Source organism: Myxocyprinus asiaticus, chromosome 28 (genome assembly GCF_019703515.2).
Source record: "Myxocyprinus asiaticus isolate MX2 ecotype Aquarium Trade chromosome 28, UBuf_Myxa_2, whole genome shotgun sequence".
Taxonomy (NCBI): Eukaryota; Metazoa; Chordata; class Actinopteri; order Cypriniformes; family Catostomidae; genus Myxocyprinus; species Myxocyprinus asiaticus.
In genome coordinates, this window is record NC_059371.1 from 27939715 (window position 1) to 27956182 (window position 16468).

The 16468-nt window shown below is 39.4% G+C and overlaps 1 protein-coding gene across 4 annotated transcripts in view; it reads right to left on the reverse strand.

Moving 5' to 3' along the window:
* LOC127419195 (calsyntenin-1-like) overlaps positions 1 to 16212 on the reverse strand; it is a 60538-nt gene extending 44326 nt beyond the window's left edge. For all 4 annotated transcript variants that reach the window (XM_051660396.1, XM_051660394.1, XM_051660395.1 and 1 more), the window contains exon 1: positions 15920 to 16212. In XM_051660396.1, coding sequence (XP_051516356.1) covers positions 15920 to 16001 — 82 coding nt within the window. In that variant the 5' untranslated portion in view covers positions 16002 to 16212. The remainder of the gene's footprint in view (positions 1 to 15919) is intronic.
* Between the last annotated feature and the right edge of the window lie 256 nt (positions 16213 to 16468).

Here is a 16468-nt window from a genome sequence, read left to right on the forward strand (position 1 = left end):
CTGTATTTCCAACTGCAACTTACTGTAGATACTGTTTACAGTATGTTGCTGTCAATTTTGTTGTTTTTACAGTATTATGGCTGTATTTCCCCCGTGCCTTACTGTAGAAACTGTTTACAGTATGTTACTGTCAAACTGAGCTGTATTCTTTCTGAAAAAATTTAATAAAAATAATTACAGTAATTTACTGTTAAATTGCATGAGATCTGGGCCAATCTCAAACCTACATACACAATTTAGACTGGAAATACGTGGTATTATTCAGTGATCTATTATCAAAAAGACGAAACCCTGGAGAAGTCTTCTATGCACTGGATTTACTCATACAATTGCATAAAAATAAGAACTGTAAGGGAATGCACCTGGCAACCTATGAATGTTGAGCCTGAATTTGACTCCTCGTAACTTCAGCCTTGAGAGGAGCAAAAGCAAAGCAGTCTCTTTTGGACTGAACCAGGTGAGCATCAAAAATGGCACAAAACATCTTTTAGCAGTTTAGAATACTTTTTTCAAACATTTATAATAAGTAGCTTTGTAAAGACAAAGTTTATGTTCTCAAAAAGATACTAGAATTAGTTATAACGGCCATTCTGTTTAGTACTGAAGTAAGCACTTACAAGTTTTGAAATACTATAAGTAACCAAATGACCTTGTCTTGTGAAAAAATGTTGTGGCCTGTATAACTTTATTTAACTTTATAAAGTTAAGTATAAAGGTGTTCGACGCCTCGTTTTTTTATTTAAAGTTAAATAAAGTTATACAGGCCACATTATTTTGACCCTTCCATCTAAAATAATGTTATGTACAAATATAACATGTGTAAATGTTTTGTTCTGAATTTTATTCAATATGTATGTAAGTTTCTTCTATCTCAGTCCTTTTTGAATGATGCACAAATTTGGTTGTTGAGAGTGTATTCTCTTCCTTGTAGCTTAAATGTCATGTTGATATAAAAACAAGACTGAAGTGGGGCCTAGGTAGCTCAACAAGTAAAGATGCTGACTACAATACCTGGAGTCGCAAGTTCAACAATTGAGGTGGATTAAATAAAAAACAGACCTACAATTAAATATGAACGACTAGGTAAACGAACAGTGGATGTGCTGTCAGCCCTCTGAGAGACATTATTTATGTTTATTATGGTTGGCCCGTTGGCCGCAATGTGTGCTTTTAAATTCTGTGTGCGAGTGTGGAGGCTCGTCTCGTTGACGGCGCGTTTACCCGCTTCCCAATCCTTTACATGCGGAGATACCGGACAAAGACGGGTCTCTCCAGGAGAAGCAAGAGTAGAGCATTTAACGAGAACGGTTACAAGCAACAGGTGAACATTTTTGCTCCCCTCCTCTCTTATACTCGTTTCAGTCGGCAGACTGGGCTGTTCATTTCTGGCCACAATAGTGCCCTGACGGAGGTGGTCGATCCGAGACCCGTGTGGTCCTTTTTTCTTAAATTATGATGCCATATTTTAAAGCTTGTGACATTATACACACTGCTGCGACATTTCCTTAACCTCCTTGATTGGCCCTGTGTACTAACGATCTACAGCTAAGTTCAGAATCCATCATGGTGGACAAAATTAATCACAGGTGACCGTTTTAATCACGGGTTAAAAGTTTAATCTCTGATTTGTTAAACAGTATTTAAAATTAAGTGGTGCAACACAAAAATAAAACTTGGCTCTAAACTCTGCTTAATTTAATCCTTAATCCACCCTTATTTAATGTCTCATAATAATGATTTAGTATCATAATTATCAGAAGGTTTCACATAATAATGACTAAGTATCTCATAATAATAAGAAAATGTCTCATATATCTCATAACAATGAATTAAGTTCTAAGCATAGTCCAACTCTCAAAAGAACCACTTTTATTAGCCTGACCCATGATGTTGTGTTTTAGATCTGTCAGTTTACTATGATTGTGAACTCGATCTGAGATTAACAAAATCATGGAATCTATCATGTGGGTTATCTAAATAGAAATCTGTCTATAAAGCCATGTAATTTTCAGTCTCTGAGCAAATTAAATGTAGATTGTTCCAGAAAACTATAGAAAAAGTGTTGAAAGAACAAGATTCTATTTGCCTTTAGGCCAACCCTTCAACTCTCTGACAGCTGTCAATAACCCCTTAAGTCACATATGCGTATTACACATGCATACCATAAGTTCACTGGTTTATATAGTCCTGAAGTTTATTAAGGTAAACATATTTGCCATGTTGTTCATAACAAAGGGGCTCAAACACTGGACTGGGCTTAAGCTCTAAGATCCCCCCTCTGGACAATCTGACTAAAGCAAGGAATCGAAATAATTATTAAAATAATAATTGATACAGGCATTATGAAATATAAAGATGGAGATGGGGAGGTGGAGGGATGCTGGAAGAATTGTCACAGAAGTGAGGGAAGAAGCCACTTATTATACTTAATATGACAGAACTAGATGAACAAGCTTCTGCTAAAAGTATGCTTAGAACTTAATTCATTATTATGAGATACATTAGAAATGTTCTTATTATTATGAGATACTAAGTCATAATTATGAGAAATGTTCTTATTATTATGATATACTAATTCATAATGATCATACACCAAGTCATTATTATGAGAAACTTTCTCATTATTATGAGATACTAAATCATTATTTTAAGAAAATGTCTCATTATTATGAGATACTAAATCATAATTATTACACTGTAAAAATCTGACATAAAATCAACAGTAACATACTGGCAAAAACTAGCCAGCAAGCTGCTGTATTCCATACCACAGTAAAATTACTGTTAAACTATCTACAGTAGTTTACAGTAGAATGTTTAATGATTTACAGTACGTGCTGTACTGTCAAATTAATTACGTTAGTTGTTTGTATGACGTATATTAAAATGCAGTATATTAGCTGTACTGTAAAATTAATTACGGTAATTTTTGGTATGTTGTATATTAAACTGCAGTGTCCATACCATAGAACATCTCGGTTACATGTGTAACCTCAGTTCCCTGAGATGAAGGGAACGAGACATTGTGTGTTAACGCATATGGGGAGCTGTCCTTCCACAGGACTTAGTTGAAACCTCTCTACAACAATGCCAATATTCTAATATTGGCTATGGTTTTTGAGCCCTGCCCTTTTAGGTGTGAAGCTTTCTGCTATAAAAGTAGGTGCACAAACACCATTCCTCAGAATTTTCTGATTGAGGGATAAGGAGCACTTCGCTCGCACCTCAGAAGAACTCTGAGTCTTGTAGTGCGGCCAGCATTCACAATGTCTCGTTCCCTTCATCTCAGAGAACCAAGGTTACATTCGTAACCGAGACGATCCCTTATGACTCAGTTCACTTGACATTGTGTGCTAATGCATATGGGGAACAGAATCCCATCACGCCGCACTACACAACATAACCTTCCAGAGAGGAAACATGATGCCGGGACGACGACCGACATGAGTTTGCCACAAGTGAGTGACCCTAATGTTGGGCCAGGAGGGGAACACTCAGAATATATATATGAACTATAGTCATATAGTATGAATTAACTTCATGAACCCAGTAGGGAAGGGAGTTTATTTATAATGAAAGTACTTGTGACTTTATGGTAAATTACATGCAGACTGTTGTGTAAAATGATGGGGAGCCTGTACTTAAGGGGAGGGACATAAGTATATGTTTGGCAAACGAAATAGCAAGCGCTCTAAACAGAGAGGACCTGTGAAGAGAGTAACGTTACATCTAGGTTGTAAAACCTTGCGAATGCGTTCTGAGGAGACCATCCTGCTGCAAAACATATGTTTTTTAAAGACACACCATTCATCCATGCCCATGCGGAGGCCATGCCTCTAGTTGCAAATGCAAGGATTGTTCCTCATCTGAAATAAAAGGAGGAGGGAAGAAAGCTTGAAGGTGAACCACCTGTGCTCTGAAGGGCATGGTTAGAACCTTAGGCACATAGCCATTTCTGGGTTTGACAGTGATTTTTGAAACACTGGGGCCAAACTCCAGACATGAATTGTCAATTGATAGTGCATGTAAGTCACCAACCCATTTTACTGAGGCCAGAGCCAGCAGTAGTGCGGTCTTAATGGAGAGCACGCGCAAATCAACAGAGTCCAAAGGCTCAAAGGGGGGCCCTACAAGCGCATTTAGGACCGAAGTTAGGTCCCAGATCGATTGAAGGCGTCGGGACTGCAGGAACCATTCATCAAGGCGAGATTGTGTAAGTTCCTCTGGAGGAGACCACTCGATATCGAGCTCTTCGACCGCCCTGAAAGGGGAATTTAAAAGGCTTGAGGAGCACACCCTGAGATTATTATGAGATACTAAGTCTATATTCTATAATAAGTCTTTATTATGAGAAGGTTTCTCATTATTATGAGATACTCATAATTATGAGATACTAACTCATTATTATGATACATTTTCTCAATATTATGAGATACAATCTCATAATATTGACTTAGTATCACATTATTATGACTTAAAGAATCATATTTTTTATGTGGTGGAAACCAGCTTCCATAAGTCTATTACTCGCTTTATTCAAAATTAAAATAACAGTTTTGTTTGTGTTGCAACTTCAATATCAAGAGATATTGGACAATCGTGCAGCCCTATAATACAGTGTATCACTGTAATATAGTAATGAAAATCATTCTGCCCAGACCCAATGATTCACTTCAGTGCAACAAATGATGTCTATTTACAACAGAACTTTACAAATTCTTTAAAATTCAAATTATATAATTTTTTCACATTAATCAAAATTTTATTTTTATTTTTTATTTTATTTATTTTTTGCATTACATTAATAAAAATGAGTATTTTTTTCATAAAATGTGATTTTTTTCCACAGAAGCCCACTGATAATTGGGAGTCACAATCAGAGGCGGACCGGCCATTGGGAGAACTGGGACTTTTCCCAGTGGGCCGGCCACAAAACGGGGCCTCGATATGCCAAAGTGGGCAGCGATATGCCAAAGGGGGAAACGATAAGCTGAAGGGGGCTGCAATATGCAGAAGGAAACAGAAACACACATTGCCACAACATTACCCCCCATCACGTCCCACCCACTCAAAAACTTCTATCCAGGGCCGATCAACAACTTTTCTCCATGGCCGATTTTGCTCCCAGTCCGCCCCTGGTCACAATGTAAAGAAAATTTAATAACCCATAAAAATAAATTTATTTTTATGACTTAACAATTTTAATGGGATTTACAAAATTAGGAGAAGTCTGAAGGTCATAGTCTACAATGGAAAGGAAGCTTGACATCTGAGATTTAAAATGCCATGTCAGTTAACAGTTTACAAAACATGGTCATTAGAGCAAGAATATCTACTTTACACAACTGTAGAAAGCAATGTTTTCATTTTAAAAAGCGTAACAGGTTCACCACCATCCATTCTCTAAATTACAGTAATTTGGCTCATATCTACAAATTAAGCCATTTAGCCCTAATCAAATCAAATCTACTGAATGCATGCAGACCAAAATAAGTGGCTAATGATGCAGCTATGTTGCACTCATGATTAGGGGATCTAAGACCAAGACTAAAGAACTTCTCGTCTGAGTTTTGTGTATGTATGTAGGGTTGCCCTGTCTGTCACAGTAAAGTGGAGGCGTCCGGAACAAGCCAGCAGCCATATATCTAAACGCTGACTGCTAATCTCAGCATTCCAACCCACATATTGGAGCTGGCAAGCAGAGAATCACCTAGTCACAGTCTTTCACATGCTTTATTCAACAAACCCATCCATTCAGATCTTGTCACTCTAACGGCAAGGATGCCAACCATGTGCAGCTATCACTGGCTTATAATGGATAAAAAATATTATTGTAGGGACTTTGGGCAGATGGCATGTGCCAAGCCCAGAAAGGGGGGTCTGGGTCATGGAGTGTTGTGCTTTGTATGGCATGCAATCCTTTTAGCCATCATGTAAACCCACTGACACCTAATCCTATAATGAGATGCTCCTGTTTCATTCACTTACAAGGTCACAGACTTGTGAGACTTTACAAAGTGTTGTGGCATGTTTGTGTAACATATGGTTTGAAAAGAGTCATAACTTTGCAGCAAAATGGCTACAAGTTCTGGGTTACTCTCACGATAAATGGATACAATTCAGGTAACAATAGAATTTGGATAGAAGTTAGCTTGTTTTGTTTTGAAACATTAACACACAACATTTGAAACAAGACACAGCTATTAAAAGAAAAACCTGTAAAATGTATTAAGACATATATATATATATATATATATATATATATATATATATATATATATATATATATATAGGCATTTTGTGGAATATTTCCTGATATAATATCCATACAACATAAAAATGAATTAATCAAACATATTAAAAGCCTATTTTTTTTTATTTTTTATTTTTTTACTTAAAATAGGATTTAACTAAACTTACAACCAAGACTTGATAATATTACATGTTTGGAATATACCATTTTATATTATAAAAATGTATATTGAGAATTTTAAATATAATTGCCATTTTATACTTGAATATCACTAGAGAATTTCAAAAAATATTCTGGATGAAAAAAAAAACTTGGCCAAAATTATTAAAAGGTGGTTACTGTTATTTTATAAAATTGGTTTTAACTATGCTTAAATTGTTTTAGAAGTTGTAGCAGACCTAAAAGTACTGCATGTTGGATGGTGGTACTACGAAGGAAATGAACAATACTTTTTAGTGTAATCATTTGGGCATAAATTACTCTATAGGGCTAACAACAGTCTTTAGTAATTGTAAACGAAAGCAGTTAATTTGCTTTTGGCTCAGTAACCCATGAGAAATTCTAAGTATTGCAGCCAAGCATAAAGCAATTAAGCTACATACTGTGTTCAACCTAATTTTGACCATTATTTGACAAGGGGGACTGGGGGTTTTCTGATGAATGGACAGCTTTACACAGTGTGTGTGTGTGTGTGTGTGCGTGTGCGTGTGCGTGTGCGTGTGCGTGTGTGTGGACCAGTCCACAGGGTGTTGTGATGTGTCTAGTACACTAGAGCAGTAATTAAAGGGAAGATGCATGGTTACTTCCCATTAGTTTGCTACCCTCTCGCTTATAGCTTACTGCTGCTGGCTAGCCCCTGTGGTGAACTGGGGAGCAGCCATGTGTGTAAGCCTTCCCTTGCCAGTATACAACCTCTCCATCACCAAGGCTCCTGCCAGGCCTCCTCGTGGCCACACACGGTAACTGGGTGCTTTGTGGCCCCAGGCAAACATGGCAGGGGATCTCAGAGTTGCAGTGGTCCCCAGAGGTGATGTGCAGGCCAACAATTATGGATACGACCTGGCATCAGCCAACCGCTGCCCCACTGCCTGACAAGTTAAACTGGGAAGTTAAAAGGCTTGAGGAGCACACCCTGAGAGAAAAGGAATGTGGGGGCAGCACACGAAGGTGGACCTTGAATAACTGAGGAACCGGCAGCTTCCTGCAGCTAGGAGAGGATGCCAGTTGTCTTGGGCCAATCCCTTGCCACTGAAGCCCACCCTTTCCTTGTCAAGTGGTGCTACTGGGGACTGCACACCCCCTGTTGCACTTAAAAACTGTCATTGTGCAACTATCCACTTCTAACCTGGTGAAACACCTGGAGCCAACCCGCAAAGTCTGGGGCCAATGGGGTGTCTGGTGACGGGGGAAGCCTCTATTCAGTCCCCTGCACGCAAGCGGCACAGGGTATTTGGTCGCTAACAGCCGGGACTAAGTGACGGTTGTTTCCGGCAGACCCCTGTGTGTCTGAGCAGCCCTATTAAGGAACTGCACTGCTCAACCCCTAATGGAAATGACTCTAGAAAAGTTGGTCTAAAAATTGCCCACTCAACCCAATCCTGGATAGGTTACCGCACCAATCGGGACATTCCTCCCTGCGGTCGAAATAAGAAAACAATAAAACTAAAACTAAAACTAGCAACCTAAAATGTGAGAACCCTCCTGGACTCATATTGCAAATCTGATATACCTCATCGAAGAACAGCTCTGATTGCTGCCGAGCAGAAACGGTACAATATTGACATTGCTGCCCTGAGTATGACCAGGCATCAAGGAATGGGTTACACCTTCTTCTGGAAGGGGTACCCTGCCAGTGGTCAACAGCTCCATGGAGTTGGGCTGGCAATCAAAAACTCTCTCCTCCCAAGACTGCCTGAAACACAAGTAGTTCTTTGAAGTTCTGGCAGCTGTGCTAACAACATCCCAGCTGAATTGCTGATGCAGGGTGGCTACCTTTGTACAAGAACTCTCCACCAACTTATCACATAGGCATGGGAAAGTGAAGACATTCCCCAGGAATGGAAGGACGCCAACATCATCACCATCTACAAGAACAAGGGTGATAAAGCCATCTGCAGCAACAGTAGGGGAATATATATCTTCTTGCTGTTGCGGGAAAAATCCTATCCAAGGTTCTGCTACAAAGGCTGATTGAGAATATCACTGAATCGGTGCTCCCTGAGTCACAGTGTGGTTTTCGAAGGAACAGATGTACGGTTGACATGATCTTCACCGCACGGCAGCTTCAAGAAAAGTGCCGCAAACAACATCAGGACCTCTTTATGGCCTTCATTGACCTCTCCAAATCATCTGACACTGTGAACAGGGAGCTCCTTTGGAATGTACTAGTTAAATTTGGTTGTCCAACCAAATTTGTTAGCATCATTCCATCGTTCCACGATGGGATGATGGCTCGTGTGACCATTGGAGGACAACAGTCTGATCCATTCCCTGTCCATACAGGTGTGAAACAGGGTTGTGTGATGGCTCCTGTCCTCTTCAACATCTTTCTCTTATGCGTCACCCATCTTCTCCATAAAGAGCTGGAGGACAGCAGTGGTGTTGCAGTGAACTTCAGACTGGATGGGAACCTGTTTAATATCTGGAGGTTCCAGGAAGTCACCAAGATGCCTAGAGAACAGGTCCCAGAGCTTCAGTATGCTGATGATTGTGCTCTTGTGGCTCACGCTCCACAAGACCTTCAGTCTGTCCTTGCCATTGTTGTTAAGGCCTATAGCAAGTTTGGACTGCCTATTAACACCACTAAAATAAAGGTGGTCTGCCAGTGGAGCTCTGGAACACCGCAGACACTTCTGGTCTTCACAATCAACAATGATCAGCTTGCAATAGTTCCATCTTTCAAATACCTGGGCAGTATCCTCCCAGAGGATTGCAGAATTGACCATGAAATACGTAACCAGATTAAACTTGCATCAGCCTCCTTTGGGAGACTCAGGCATGGGGTTTTCCAAAACAAGAACCTCTACCTCCATACAAAGGTTGCTGTATATCAAGCAGTGTGCATATCCAGCCTGCTCTACAGTTGTGAAGCTTGGGTCACCTATAGTCACCATATGAAGTCTCTTGAACGGTTCCACATAGGATGCCTGCAGCATATTCTGGGCCTCACCTGGCATGATTGTGTACCTCACACTGACATACTTGCAAAGACCAACTGCAGAAGTATACCCAATATCAGTTATGGTGGCTTGGTCATGTATTCAGGACGCCACAAAACTGACAACCTCACAGAGTGCTCTACGGTGAATTGCAGCATGGCTGTCACTCAGCAGGTGGGCAGAAGAAACAGTATAAAGACCAGATAAAGGCTTCACTGAAAAAGTGTAAGATAAGACCACATGACCTGGTCCATCTGCTAGAATCCCTTAAGAAATACCATAAAGACAGAACAGCTTGGATGTTCATGTGTACTGTTGTCCTGGGCAACAAAACCACATATCAGCAGAGATAAAGCCCAATGTGCTTGTAGCCATGCAATTTTCAAAATGCCATTTTATACAGTTTGTTTAAAATATATATTTTTTTCATTTCAAATATACAGCCTAGGGATGTAAGAAACTAGATCTTTTCTAAATCAACTAGTCGGTGGGTTGCCTGAGTGACTAGTCGAGTAATCTATCTTCTAAAAGCCTTGTATAATTAGTCTGGTTTTGGGTTCCCTTATCAAACACGTTTCTAAAGAGGGCAAAACGTTTTTTAATGGAATGGGACAAAACAAAAGTGTCTCAAGACGTGTTTTTAAAAGTTTGATGATTTCTAACTTGACATATCATTCTAAACTGCAACATTCATGTCAGTTTGTGAAACAAAAAAAATAAAAAAAATCTAGATATTCAACTTCATTAATCAACTAGTCAGTTAGTCCACAACAAGTCCATCGTGACCGATCCATAATAAACTTGGAATAAACAATCTGGGCTTTCTCCTGTGACTTATATGCATAAGTCACATTTAAACGGTTTGGGGAGGGGCGGCAATTTCCAGTCAGTATGGACCAGAACACTTTTCACAACAGCAATCACACCCAGAGTGTGATCTACTGCAGCCATTGTCAATTAACACCACTGACGCCTCCGTTGTCACTTCTGGTGCAAGAGAGCTGTGATTTCTCACAGAGCATACAGCTGCTTCACAATTCAAGGTCTATCAGTGGTAGTAAAAGATAACTTCTTATCTTAACCTCAGCAGACTTGGAAATGGATTGGCTTTCATACTACATGGATGTGCAGTTTATTGTCAAAGGGACTTTTAACAACCCTCTTTTTGAAGCATCATCAAAAATCCGCTGTAATGGTTTGACGTCTTCACTGAGTAGATACCATTCCCATGTGAATAAGTGCAAGGCAATGGCCTCCTTGTATACAAATCACCCAACAATTGATATCCAACCTCCAGAACAAAACCAAGAAGCCTTTTTAGCATAAATACAAAATGAATACACATCTCATGAAGATAGAATGCGAAATGCGAAAGTTGTCTGGTTTTGAGTGCTGAATGTTGCTGTTTTCATTTATTTTTTCTTATCGCCCTTTTTGTAATAGAGATGTTCAGTCATTATGTCAATTTGTAGGTCAACCCAGAAAGCCCAAAGAATACTTTGGTTGTCTGTGTTGCTTATTGGAACTTGCAGAGTATGCGTGACACAAATTTCGTTATCAGGACAGTCTGAGCGGACTATCCACGTGCGGCACAAATTTTCTTGACATGCGGACAGGCCTCACCTGTGCGCTTCGTCGTGCATGCACCTGCCACTCACTGTACTAAAAGAGAATCACAAAGTCGCAGTGTGCATGCGTCGAACGTGCTTGTACTCACGTGGTCAAAAGAGTATACTTTGAAAGGCAAATAATCTGCTAAATGGTGCAGACATAACCATTCAGATTGTCTATCATTATTATTCAGCCAGCAAACATTCATACAGATCAAAACTGTGATTTTCTGAGGAGAGAAAAGGCACCTAATTGCCTGAACCTCTCAAAGTTTTTATTGCAAAGACAAACAGACAATTAAAAAGTATTTTAATGTAATAAATACTGGCATGCTGATTATCAAGCAAGCTTCAATTAGTCAGCGGTTCAACTTGACAGCCACACTTAAATGTTTGCACAGGAATTATAAAATGTCGCTGCTTGTAAAAGTGGGCCTTATCAGTCACAGTGAACTGACTGTCTGCTGAGGTTTAAGACCCTGTAGATAAACTGTCACACAAGTGGGGCTCTAGCCACACCAAAGCAGGGGTCAATGTGTACTCAAGGAAGTGTCTGTTTGTCCACTGGAGGAATCACAACAGAACAACAAGGCAATGCTGTTTTCAGACTGGGTGGGGGCAGGGTGGTGTGAATGGTGCTCAATCACAGCTCAGTGTGGGGCACACAAAGGCCCAGTGAGAGTGAAAGTGAGCTGTAGCCTTGAAACACAGAGCTGCTTTTCATATCTCTTGAGGCAGTGGAACAGACCTCTATGTACAGGTAATACCTACTCTCTGGTTACCTGTTCCCATGGAGCCCATGGTGCTGAGGCGATGATGCACAGAATAGCAGAGGGATGTATTTATCAAACCAACAAAGAGTAAGAAATGCAGACAGACACTGAATGGATGGGCTCTCCACAGCCCTCAACATGTGAACTAGCTTGACCCTGTAATGGAATCAGGTAATTATAATAAAGTTATAATAAGGTCACAAGTCAAATAGGTTTCAATAAATTGCCACACTGTGAGCCCCATATCTCTGGAATTTATCGATAAAGCCACATTGAAAGCTGCATGATACAAAGAGGAAAGTCTGTATCAAGCATTCTTCTGGTCATATTCAGCATAAATAACAGTTGTTTTCGGGCAAGTTCCCATGAAGATCACAGTAAGCAAAGCTCCCTTTACACAATCAAGACAAACAAAAGTATGCTTCATGCTTTAGTTCAATTGCAGCTTATTGTTTTAGGAAGATCAACAAAAGCAGTCAACTGACTATGCATGTGAGTCAAATTGACAGACATAATATCTGGAGTGACCTATTCTTAAAAGATCACTGACTCAATACAACCTGCAAAGGGGCCACTGAAATTACAACTGGCTGCCCAGCTGCCACTATGACTAAGCTGATTGTCTAAAGGAATTTGTGCCACACCATCTGCACCAAAATTGAAAAACTGAAGCAATGAAAATAAATAAAATAAAATAGATGAGAAATGTTTTGGTATTTGTTACGCAAAGTCCTTGGAATTTAAGATTTGCTACATAATTCGAATGTCTGAGCTGTTCCTAACAGCGGGCACATTGTGAGAATCTCACTGCGGCACACAGCTCTAAACTCTCAGCCAAGAGACCTTTTTTTTCTCCAGAGTTCAAATTCCACAAACAAATAGCACAAAATATGACAATTTTGGATCCACAAAATGATCCATAAATGCACCATTAGACGTATTCTATGATAAATTAATCTGCTCTGTGCTTTCAAAACATTTTAAATAAACCATTAAACCATAATAGTAATCAAGTTACAGCATGCATTACCACCAGTTACTGCATTTTCTATACTTCACCATGAGGAACAATGACTCCAGTACCTCCTCCTAAGAGAGAGTCTTCTCATCTTATTTTATCCAACCTCTATGCAGTGTATTCACTTACCACTGTTCCCAGAATTAATGGGCCCTCCACAGGCTACATTGAAGGGAGAACTGCTAATGGATGTCTAGCTATCTGCAAAACCAACACTTCAAAAGTGTTCTAGTTTCAATGTGAAGAATCCTTTGGGATTATCCATCAAGCCATCTGCTGATGCAGGCAAAACATTTGACCAGGGGGCAAGGGTGCTGAACAAGCAGCTGTATATACGAAATTTCCAATTTGAAATGTTCTGCACTGCTTAAGGGCTCTACAAGTAGCTATGAAAAGATCTTCTCAGGCTTAAAGATTTTTGCCCAAACAAAAGTAGCTACGAGCAAGTCTAATCAGACAGAGTTCCACCTTAGCACTTCTGTAAGTATGTCTGATGCTTTTGGTTTTATAAGAAAAAAAGCACGTTTGGATTTTTTCAAAGTTAGCCCATTAAAACTAACAATCTAACAACTACATTATCTGTCACTTGCAGCCATAGTGAGCTTCTTTGTTATATTGTAGAAACAGTCCTTTGCAAATGTATTCTAAACTTTCCAAATATCTCATCTGATTAGTCAATCTTTATTTTTCCATTAAGGAAATAAAACAATAGTTCCTCAACATTACTAATCACATTCAACCACACAGATGTATACCAACTTATGGCAGGTGCATGTACAGCTTTAAGAGCTGTATTTTTGGAAAGATACTGTAGTCTGAAACGAAACTGTGATAAAATTCCACTGGCAACAAACCCTGAATATAACATCTTCTGCAACATCCTTTATTGAATGCTCAACATTTGGAAACTTGCATTTCCCCAACATCCTTTTAAAATGTGCTTTTCACAGGGCAAGATTGGGCACACACTCTGCAAGCAGAGTTTGAATTGATGCTCTATAGCAAGCTTGAGGCATCCTTCAGGGACATAAAACATGGCACCCTTCTCTAGCAGCAGTTTTATCATTGAATTGTTAAAATATGAACAGAAACATCAAAATATCACCTTAGAACATACTAGCCATGTGAAAATAGAAAAGAAACGCACAACAAAGCCAATTTTCGATCAAATCATCTGATAACAGCAGGGAAGTTAGCAGGTGTGTTTAAAGAAAGCTAGAGAAACTCAAAAGAAACCCTGTCAAATCTATCAATGGTAGTAAAATTATCCAAGGTGAATGCACTTTGTAATTCTCCAAACCAGAACAGAGAGACTCTGTGAAGAAAAAAAAATAGAGGGCCTTGCCAGAATTCACAAGTGTAAGTCTGCAATCAATTTTCCAAATGCTGAAAACCCAGCCACATTCAGAGCGAGTCATTTAGCATATTAATCATATGTGTATTCAGCTTACATTGCTTCTATTAAAGGTGCACTCAGAATTTTTTTCCTCATTTAAAAAGTTAATGAAGGAAATTTTTTGTCATTTTTAAAAATGTGTATACAGTCATGAGCGCTCATATGAGATGAAGACTCCAGTCAGATCAGTAACCTAATAAAAGCAGTTTTATGGAGAGGGTCCCCTCATGGGGCTGCCATGTTAGATCACATGACCAGCCGAATACTACTGGCTTGATCGCAGTAACTTCCTTGTTACTGGACACGTTCGCTCAGGGATTAAATTAACCCTGAATAATTGAGAATAGTGAATTTCTACTAAGGCACCAGTAACTAAAAACTATTGCATTTGAATGATGCTGGATCCACACCCTTAGTTGTGTCAGTGCAATCCAATATGACATATTCACAAAATTACTGAGTGCACTGTGCACCTTTAAGTTTAATACAAAATATCTACATATGAAGTGCAAAACATACTTAATACAACTCACCAGCATAAATACTCCACTGCTAAACAAGGAAACCTACATATTATTAGTTAGTCAATAAATTACTACAGATGCACATAGGCCTGTAAATTACATTTTATCCTCCCATTAATTGCATGCATTCCCTGCTGCTTCACATGGAAATTATAGTTTGAATGACAATTACCACCACCCCCATTACTGAAAGATTTTATATTGGATTTGATTTGTATTCGCAAGCAAACAATATGATTATTATAGCCAACATATTGTGACATTTCCTTCATTAGCTCTACATTAAACTGCAAATTAAAGACACAGTCAGAAGGTAACTAATAGGTAAAATATTTCAAGAAGGCAGCGTGTGTGTGTGTGTGTGTGTGTGTGTGTGTGTGTGTGTGTGTGTGTGTGTGTGTGTGACATTGCTGTAATGTCTGCGCGTGCACCTGCAGCGATGTACTTCACTCATATTTGACTGCGTCTGCCGTGATAGAGATTAATTTTTAAAACTATTCCACACGGGATCTGCAATGCGTACGGCCCTTTTAATCTCTATACTCGACATCACTTTATCAGTATAGCCTATTTATTAAGAGAAATCACGACTATTAAAAACAAACAAGTTAGACTAGTTATCGGATAAAATTACACAACCAGTCCGTGGGAATGGAGTAGCTGGAATAAAGTAGATACAAAAGACAGGTTTTATTTGAAAGCAATATGCTCTTTTGTACAAATCTTGGCCGCACGGGGTGTTGGCACAGTTGCTGTGAAGGACTGACACTCAAAAATAGATGTCAAGTGAAGCGGAACCGTGAGGGAAAAGCGGACACTTTACAGCTGACAGGGCAAAGCTCTTATTTAATGACATCTTTTCGGTATGAGACGGGACATTACAACAGAAATTGATATTAATAAGGCGTAATGTACCGCGCGACAGCGCAGGACGCAACATCCATACGTGAGATTGAGCAAGAAACAGACCGGCCGTCATTACTGGAACATTAATTACCTTTTTTATTATATTTACAATTATTTTACATTTCCAGATTTTTTTTTTTTTTTTTTTTTCGTTTGGTAGGCTATTAGAGAGGAGAATTTAACCTTTTAATCTTTAATGTAAAAAAAAAAAAAAAAAAATTATATAACGTTTTATGTATTTTTTTTAACGTAACATATTTAATAGAAGTCATAAATCTTACCTTTAGATGCCTCCACCACGCATAATAGTCCTAAAAGCAGACCGACTGCAGAAGCGAAAGGATTCACCCCGCCGATCCGCATCTCGTCTTCGTTATAAAAACACCGAACGGTTTAAACAACGTAACTCTGTCTCCTCTCGACCGGTAAAAATCAATTTTTGCTTGGTATTTAAAAATATCCAGGAGATGTATATCTCGGATTAGTGCGGTAGTTCTAAGATGGCTGCCGCCACCGCCGTTCAGCTCGCCTCTTTCAATCACCGTTCAGTCTCTCTCGCCGTTCCGCAAGCTGCATCCAACGGGAGCGGTGACTGGCTGACGTCAGGACTGTTATTGTGGGAGTGCGGGCCGCCCGCTTTGCCCTTTGCACACAGTCAATCTCAGTGCGAGAGAGAGAGGGTGTGGTGGATGGAAGAGATGCGGTCTGTTTGTATGTGTACAACAGTGTTCTTTAATCATTTACTTCTTAATCCAGCATTTTGAGAGGATAATGGCAATTTTAGAGAAGCAGCATCGTCAGAATCAACATTATTTAGCTGAATTAGTTGT